At 38.6% G+C, this 9,620-nt stretch overlaps 1 protein-coding gene across 1 annotated transcript; it reads right to left on the reverse strand.

The window, feature by feature from the left end:
- Positions 1-1,122: 1,122 nt before the first annotated feature.
- On the reverse strand, positions 1,123-2,248 carry LOC127526347 (gastrula zinc finger protein XlCGF49.1-like). The gene has a single exon (XM_051921647.1). It carries the CDS (start codon positions 2,085-2,087, stop codon positions 1,623-1,625), a length of 465 nt encoding a protein of 154 aa, XP_051777607.1. The 5' UTR covers positions 2,088-2,248; the 3' UTR covers positions 1,123-1,622.
- Between the last annotated feature and the right edge of the window lie 7,372 nt (positions 2,249-9,620).

Genomic DNA, 9,620 nt, shown 5'->3' on the forward strand with positions numbered 1-9,620 from the left:
AAAGTAGCAAAAGGGTTCAGAGGTCAGAAAACACGAGAAAAGGAGTGGCGAGAAAAGAAAGGAGAGAACTGGGCTTTTGTGCTGAAAGCGAGGATTGAAACGCAGTCCATGGTAAACATCAGCGAGGAGTTTAAAAAGACGACCAGATTCCAGCACGGAATTAACAGTCGGGACAGAAAACGTGAATGTGATTGTGTTTGGACGGACTGGTCGAGAATGGCCAACCAGTGAGCTAGGGAGCACTGTCTGTGAAATGCTGAACACGGAAGACGTCGGCAGACATTGGATTACATTGTCGATATCGGATATTGATACAGCTGACCAACTATCGCTGAGAATTGATACTCGCTAGGAAAGAAACGAAAGGGGACGCACATCTGCTGGAAACCAGAAAACGAGACCGTCTGCTCTATTACAGAATAAGAGGCGGTCACCGAGTAACGTCACAAGCACCTTCAAGTAACAGGCCTGCAACGCTCATCTGTGGTACCTTTTACCCAACTTTTGTTTGGTTCCTTTAATTTAGTTTGCCACCTTCGGTTTTATAAGGTGATTGTACTTGTTTATTGATATTTTTTGCATTCAAAGAAAGGACTGCTGGTTCAACACTGATATAGATTTCTTGGATTATTTAAATTTATACTTTTGTATGGATGTGTTATGTATATATGTAAATAGTTAATTTATTTAAACTAAACCATTGAACTTTGCCTTTTTTTACATATAATGGCTGGCTAAGCCATAAAAGGGGAAGAAAAAAAAAAAAAAAAGGAAATCACGTTTGTCAGGTGGCTATAGTATCCTTATGTGGAGTCTAGTAACAAATTGTGCAATTAATGGTAGAGTTACTGTATATAAATTACATTAGTAACACAGGTTTGTTCCTTAAACAGTTGTGCTGAGAACACGAAGGTAAAAATGTATATTTAAAGAAAGTAAAGAAGGAAAAAAAGAAGAACACAACTCAGGTAAGAACCCTCAGTAAAAGCAGAGGGGTGCTACAGTTAGTTTTTGGAAACGTTTGTTATTTTATTTTTTGTTATATAAAAATAGAAAAATATATATTATTATATAGCTGAACTATGATTTATTATGTGAGGTTATGTATATTGTAAAGAGTTCTTTTCTTATGAGATGTGTGTAATATATTGTAAATAATTCTATATGTAATACATATGTTATGAAAACAGAGCTAGGCACATGGTGGAGGCTGTAGGGGCTTTGGTGAGAAGCCGTTTGTTTGTATGACGCCCTGTTCTTTATGTTGTTTCTGGAAAGGGAAAAAGGATATAAACTTCTGATTCTTCTCTGTGTTGATTTGTTTCTGACACAACACTAAGTAGGATGGATTTGTGTCAGTTACATGTGCTTACTGTCCAGGCAGGAGTGAACCTCACTCTTTAGTCAGGACAGTTCAGTTGTACTTCTCTCCAGTGTGAATTCTGGTGCGTCTCTGAAGTGTACTGCTCTGAGAGATTTGTTTGCCACATTCCAAACAGCAATATGGCGTCTCTCAAAGATTAATTTGTCAACAATGCTTACTTTTCAAGACAGGAGTGAACCTCACTCTCGAGTTCTGAAGGGTGCTTGTTTTTCTGGACTGATTTTTGAACTGCTACCCTTTATATTCTGTTGTGAACTCTAGTGTGTATCTGAAGATTGCTTATACGTGAAAACTGTTTACCACATTCATTACAGCAATACGGCTTCTGTCCTGTGTGAACTCTAGTGTGTCTCTGAAGATGGCTCATTTGTGAAAACTGTTTACCACATTCATTACAGCAATACGGCTTCTCTCCCGTGTGAACTCTAGTGTGTCTCTGAAGACTGCCTATACGTGAAAACTGTTTACCACATTCATTACAGCAATACGGCTTCTCTCTGGTGTGAACTCTAGTGTGATCCTTCAGACTGCTTATACGTGAAAACTGTTTACCACATTCATTACAGCAATATGGCTTCTCTCCAGTGTGAACTCTAGTGTGGCTCTTCAGATTGATTTTATGTGAAAACTGTTTACCACATTCATTACAGCAATACCGCTTCACTCCAGTGTGAATTCTAGTGTGGCTCTTCAGATTGCTCATTTGTGAAAATTGTTTACCACAGTCATTACAGCAATACGGCTTCTCTCCTGTGTGAAGTCCAGTGTGGATCTGAAGAGCACTCCTGCCAGAGAATTCTTTTCCAGATTCCAAACTGCACTGATCTTTGTTTCCTGTACAAAGTTTAAAAGAAAAGGGGAAAAAAAGAGCTTACTTTCAGTCTACTGCCTTTATTATTAACATTAACTCGCATTAAATACATGGCTGAAATTAGGAACAACCTTTGATAAGCATAACCAATTTTAAAACTTCAGTCGTTCATGGAAAGCACACTCAATATGTTAATTTTACACTTTCTATTACAACTACTTAGCAGGGCCACATGTATAAAACTTGCTTATGCTTGGCAACATGTGTAAGCCATTTCTCACACAAAAGTTCGGATTTTTAAAACTAGAACTTTGTGTTTAAATTGGCTTAAAGTTACTGCAAGTTTTGAGCATTTGTAAGTCCCATACAGACTTTATTTGTGTTGGCATTTTAGCAACACCTGGTGGACAAACAAACTGGGCAGAAAATCTCATTTCATTGCACATTTCACATTCTGATGTTTGAAAGGCTACACAAGAAGTGAGTTGATATATCACAATGACATTTTGGCTCATGATGATGACTGAATTCTAAGCTGATTTAGACTCCCTACTGTCATCCTCTTTGAAGTGTGTGCTGAACATGTGCCTTCATTACAGGTCTTAACAGCTGTGGGTTATTTGGTAATGGCGGCTTTTCAGTGTGAACTGCCTGACCGGTAAGGAACCTCTGAGTCACCCTGAGCCACATCATGACATCTGTATGGGGTGGTACATTTAAGATGTTACAGAGATACATGCAATATCCTTACTATCAGGATGTGCAAGCTGTAATCAAAATGCAATCTGCAGCAACATCTTCTGTCATCAGCAGTGGTGGTCTTCCTTGGCCTATCTGTCCCTTTCTGATTACTGAGCTCACCTGTGCATTCTTCTTGTTGATATTCCACACAGTTGATTTAGGTCATCCTAATGTTTTACTGATGTCTCTAATGGCTTCTTTGACTATCATTGGCACAGCTGTTGAACAATGGCCACTACAAACTCCAAAGGGCAGAAGCAAGATGAGGTGTCTTAGGCAATGAAACACACCTGAGGAATCACAAACTCCTCTGACATCAATTGGCCCAAACATTACGGTGCCCTGAAATGGAGGGGGAGGGGGTCATGTAGAAAAAGTGCTGTCATTTCTACAGTGTGTGACTGAAATGTTTGCAAATCCCCTTTTAATGAAAATGTGTAACTTTAATCAAATCTAAATTTTTTTAATCTGTTGAGAAAAGGGGTAAATGAAAGAAAAATAATACTTTGTTTCAGCCATTACGGAGAGTACTGTATAAAACAGAATGCCATGCCAAACATGAAAAAGGCACTTTCAATAATCAGAATGTGTCCTTACATTTATGCACAATTAAACCAAAACCATTTTACACCAAAATAAACATCAAAATGGCTTCATTAAATCACCAAGGAAAAGAGAGCAATGGATGAGTGACGCCTCAGTGCCCAGGCCTACAGAAGCTGCTGTGACCTCGGAGAAAAATGAGAAGCTGTTGGTATTTCAGCTCTATAGGGGAGTGGCAGGTGACACAAGGACTGGTCACCTTTATACTCACCATTATAATGTTTATGGGTATCTACTGTCAGGACTTATTTATGTTGAGTAAACTAAAATTTGCCAGGTTTAACTGTCTATTTGCTCTAATGTGTGTGTTCACGTATGGAATTATTATCTCTGTTATGGATGCAAACATCAAGCAGTCTAAGCCTGCACTCAATGAAGAGCGCTATAAACAATAAATACAACTGAACTATAACAGTAGTGTTAGACCAGTGATTCCCAATCGGTGGCTCGCGTGATTTATAAAAGGGGTTTGCAAAAAAAATATCGTAATGGCGGAATTTTAAATCCCCAACGTAAAAAATAACAAAATATTAAATGTTGGTAAATCTATTCACAGTACTATTAATAATACAATAATAAAAATGGGTCAACAAATCAATTAAAATGTCAAATTCATGAATATTACCTCAGTCACTTACGTATTGCGACGGAAGATTCTGTAAAATTGTTGAGTCGCAACAGGTAACAATATGTAACGCGATGAGACGCTACGCCACTGGCGATGCGTGTACATTCTCGTATGATCCGGAAACTTCCAATTCAGCAAACCGAGAACCCCGAATGCGCTCAAAAGAGCAAGAATAACATCTGCCGATATAAAAACACGTCGATCAGACAAGGAAGAGTAGAGTTGAATTGAATCGTACGATGCGCTTAAGAACCACGAGTGATTTTAATAAGATAAATTGGTAGTGCACAGTGTGTGTAAATAAATTACGATAAAGACTTTTTACTTAAACGTGCGCACATTGAAAGTGAATAATTATTACTCCGTAATTTTATTATGGATTGATGGTTAAAAATGGGTAGTTTCATCAAATCTGACAAAAAGCTGGACGAGAAATCAATTGCTTCTACTTCAGTCCCTGATTTGGTACCAACACAGGGTGATGACACTGAAAGCTGCAGTGAGCTAACATCTCTCCAGACTGAAAGGAAGGAAAAAAATAGGCGAACATAGTAGTTCAAAAGAGAAGAACCGAAAATATGACAGTGACTATTTACAAATGGGTTTTTATTTTACCGGGGATGAGTCGGAACCTAAACCGCTTTGTGTAATTTGTAATGAAGTCTGACAACAGCAGTTTAAAACATCATCTTCTTCGTAGACATATTGAAATAAAACATCCAACGTACAAGGATAAACCTTAGTTTTATTAATGTTTGTCTGTAAATTATGTTTAGATTTTTCAATATGAATCATTTTTTTACATTAAATAAAATAAGTACAGTCAGGATGAAGAGTCAATCAATCTTCTTTTACTTTCCAAGTCCTGCAAAGTTAACATTCAAATCAGCAGAACAGTAAAATGAAAGAGTTACAAAGAGGCATTTGTGCTGTGTCCTTTTGATTCACTCCAAAGTCAGATCTTTAGTTGTTACTAATAACACAAGCTCTAATACCACTGGCTACTCCTAGTTGCTAACAGGACATGGCAGAACAGAGATACCTTAAAAGGTGATTATCAACCTGGTCCACTTGGCTGGATGGCCACTTGTCAGTTTCGTTATCCTTAAACGTTCTTGACCTTAAGGTGCCAAAGTACACTGGCGTCTTCAACTTCTGTACGCTTTATCTGCACAGTCCAGTCAACCACAAGTTCCCTGTTCCATTGTTATTATGAGTTGTCAGCCGTAGACAATACAAGGAGAGAAATGTCAAAGCAAGCACACCCTAAAGAAAAGCACTTTTAACTTTATTTCATTCGCTGAAGCCTTACTGTTACTGCAATACTAAATAATAAAACACACTTAACTGTCTTTTTCTCACTTAGTTCAAAATTTTTTGTTATAGTAAACACCAAATTATACCTCAGCTTTTAAGCATAAGCTCAGAAGAGTAGAGACTCCATATAAACCCAGTAAGTAATGTAGCTGTTTTGTTCTTGTCTTGTCAGCACACCTACATGACATGCCAGGTGGACAATGGACCGGTGATCCAAATCCAACTTCTGCACACTCCATTAATACACAAGTCATCCAAGATGTGGCTGACAAACATCATGACTCCATGGACTCTCTCAACCCGTGATTAATTTATTTTGACGTGATAGTGCTGTATGTGGTGAACTGCTTGTTGGTGAAGTAACCTGCTGACCTCTCAGTGTTTCATGTGGCCTGAACTATTCATTATAACAGCAATCATGTCATTACATGTGCCAGGTGACAATGGCTACTCGCTCAGTTTTGCCTCACACCTTTCCTGAACCCCAGAGCACAGAGGAGAGGCGCTGTAACTACATGTGTGACCTTTCACTCTCGGATGAAGAGCAAAGCCAGGTATTATTGAATGGAGGTGATGGGGTCTCAAAGCGTCAGAAGGGAGGAGGCTGATCTACCAGCTAATGAAGTTCTGCAGCATCCTGACTGCATATGTAGGAGATGGATTAGCAGGCTCCATATGTGAATGGTTCAGGGTGGGGATTAAAAGGAGTGATCACATATGAGTATTTAAAAAAGTGATTGTGATTTATAAAAAGAAAGTGAATTGTGTAGAAAAGTGTGTACGTCAGGTTTTATACATCTGATTTTTTGGATGTGCACATTTTCCTGTTTATTTTGCCATGCACATATTTTCACTTTCAGTTCTATGCAGATCGTTAGAAATGTCACCCCTGGTCTGGTGTTTGGTCTTTTGAAGGCCTGTCACCTCATGTCACCCAGTGTGTGTCAACATTTCACAGTGGTTTGGAGGTACAATAGCACAGCACACTAATGCTAACACCTCACTGTAGAATCATAGTTGGGGGGCTTCTTTGATTCTGCAGGACCAGGACAGGACGTCATCATCAGTGTAATGCTGAGTTAAAAATTATTATGAAGAAATATGAGAGGAGAATGTCAGAATAGCAAAATCTTGATAGAAGTTAGGTAATGAAACAAGACAATGAGCAGAATGAAAAGAAGAAATCTACAAGAGAAAGGCTTAAACTGAACAAAACTGTTGTTGTGCACTGGCCAATCAGAACACAGAGCTTTACCTGAAGTCAGCTGATCATTCAAGGAACCCCAGTGACAATAAGGAATTGAACACTCTGGAAAGGAGGAATGAAGTAAAATTGAAGGTTGGGCAGAAACTGCAGGAAATGTGTGGTGGAGGTCATTGGAGATAAAGAAGGATCAACAAGTTAGTAAAGACAGGGGGTCACAAACTGGACTGTTCAGGTTTAAACAATGTATTCAGGAATGATGAGAAGTCTAACTGTTATTACTTAACATCATAGTGTTTGTGCATTTATGGGGACTTAATTAAAGATCAGACCACACCGTTAGGAGAAATTACAGCAGAAATTCCAAACGATTCACAAACTGTACATTTGTTTAACACTTTAACTAAAGACAGGTTTAGAAAGTTTACATAATTTTACAAACTATAATGGAAGAACAGAAAATTCCTAAAATCTGTAAAAAAAAAAAAAAGTAGTGAAATTGAGTTTTACTGTTTGTTTAATATTGTTTGAAATCTTGTCCAAGTTTGTCTTAAAAAAAACACAAGACATCACTCTCTGGCCCATAACCCTAAAATGTACACCAATTTTTATTTTTCACTTACTTGTTTTAGCTGATGTTGTAGGTGGTGGTGGCTTATCTCGCTGACTTCTAGGAGATGAAACATCTTCAGTCCCCTTTGTGTCAGACTGTAGTGATTCATATTTTATATTGATAGATGACTCCAGAGATGAAGGGTGTCTGCTATAAGAAGAGACTAACCCGGTCACTGCTCCATCTTGATGCTCATAATGAAGATCATCTTCCTTGACACTCTCCATACTCCTACAGTTGTGTATCTCAGTGCTGACACACTCGTCTTCATCCTCATCTTTAATACTCACTGACCCCAGCTCATGGTCCTCTTCCTTGATTTCCAGACTCTTCTGTTTGGGGTGGACAATCTCCCACTCACAGTCCTCCTCTTTAACATTTATGGTCCTCTCCTCCACGATATTCATGTCGGCCTCAAACGTCTCCTCTTTAACATCCATTTAAACGTTACAGTTTTTCTTATGTCTGTAGATAAAAACAGAATTCAATTCAATTAAAACAGATCTAAAGACATTTGATGTTTATAACATCTTCTCAGTTAAAGCTGATGTCAAGTCAAGTAGCTCATAGCAAGTTGACAGTAACTCATCACTTTTCATATCAAATGAGGTGTAAAGTGAGTTTGGGAATAAAAGGAGGGTCAAATAGTGTAGAAAAAGGAGGCCATCTTGTACAATTGTGTGTCAACAGTATTCACTACTCTGATTAAACATTCAGTGCTATTGGGGTCCCAGAATTGTGTTATCAGTTAATCTTAAGGAAAGTTTATAAAAGTTAGGGCTCAAGATTATGTTAAGAAATGGGGCAAATGAAGGAGGAGGTTAAATAAAAGGTTTGGGGTCTGCAATCTTAGGACAATGTCACACTGGACGACTTATCCAGCAATTTTCAGTGATAGCCTTCTTTTACATAATCTTAGGCTCTGTCTACACAGACGTCTGAACTGAACATTTTTCTGCTGTCTGTAGCGTCAGGTGAGTGCAGATTGAATGTCGACCATTTTTCTGCTCATTGCAGTGAATCAGACCATCCACACGGGCTTTCACCATTTACATCTGGTCAGATGCGCATTCGGAGGGCATCAATTTCTACCAAAATCCCAATGAACGCGAATAAAAATATTGGTATTGCATTGACATGTCGTTCATTTAATATTCAGTCTTGATCTAAACATTTCAGTTGATGATTCTGACCTAATTTCAATTGGCAGAGCGTTCCAAAACTTTGGAGATGGAACTACAAAGGCACAATCACCCCTAGTCTTCATATTAGACTTTGGCACAACCAGCAATTGTCGTTGAGAGGAACAGAGGGAGCAGATTGGTGTATATGGGACCAGCAACTTGGCCAGATAGGATGGGGCAGCACTATTCAGTGACATAAAAAACAAAAGTCAAATTTTAAACTGAATCCTAAATTCAACTGGGAGCCAATGAATTGAGGCCAGAATTGGGGTAATGGACACAACTTTCTGAAAACCAGTAAAAAAAACGATCAGCAGGATTCTGAACCATCTGCAGCTGAGAAACATGAGATTTACTGATTCCAGAATAAATTGAATTACAACAGTTGAGACACGATATAGTAAAAGTATGGCATACTTTCTTCAGATCTGAGTGCCCCAGGAACAGTTTGACTTTAGAAAGCAGTCTAAGCTTGAAAAAGAAGCTCTTGACGATGGATGAAATCTGTTTATTAAAATAAAGAGCGGAATCAAGGATAACCCATGGGGTTTGATGAATGAAGAGAATGAGAAGAGACTGGATGATGTGGAGATAGTGAATCAGGAGGCCATTGGTCCACATGACATACCTGTGGAAGCATGGAGGCGTTTAGGAGAGATGGCAGTAGAGTTTAAAAAAAAATGATTGATTTTATTGTCATCATTCCATACAAATAGTCAATTTTTACAAAAAATAGGATTGAAAACAAATCAACCCCCAAGCAGTGGAGTTTTTAACCAGATTGTTTAATGGATTCTTGTGAGAGGATGCCTTAGGAGTGGAGAACAAGTGTACTGGTGCTGATATTTAAGAATAAGGGGGATATGCAGGACTGCAGTAATGACAGAGGGATAAAATTGATGAGTCACAGCATGAAGTTATGGGAAAGAGTAGTGGAAACTTGGTTAAGGAGTGAGGTGATGATTAGTGAGCAGCAGAATGGTTTCATGCCAAGAAAGAGCACCACAGATGCGATGTTTGCTCTAAGGATGTTGATAGAGAAGTATAGAGAAGGCCAGAAGGAGTTGCATTGTGTCTTTGTGGACCTGGAGAAAGCATATGACAGGGTGCCTCGAGAGAAGCTGTGGTATTGTAC

This window comes from Erpetoichthys calabaricus (genome assembly GCF_900747795.2).
Source record: "Erpetoichthys calabaricus chromosome 1 unlocalized genomic scaffold, fErpCal1.3 SUPER_1_unloc_16, whole genome shotgun sequence".
Lineage (NCBI taxonomy): Eukaryota > Metazoa > Chordata > Cladistia > Polypteriformes > Polypteridae > Erpetoichthys > Erpetoichthys calabaricus.

Excerpts from the sequence above, each read along its gene's own strand:
- LOC127526347 (XM_051921647.1), bottom strand. The coding sequence starts at position 2,087 with ATGAGCAATCTGAAGAGCCACACTAGAATTCACACTGGAGTGAAGCGG.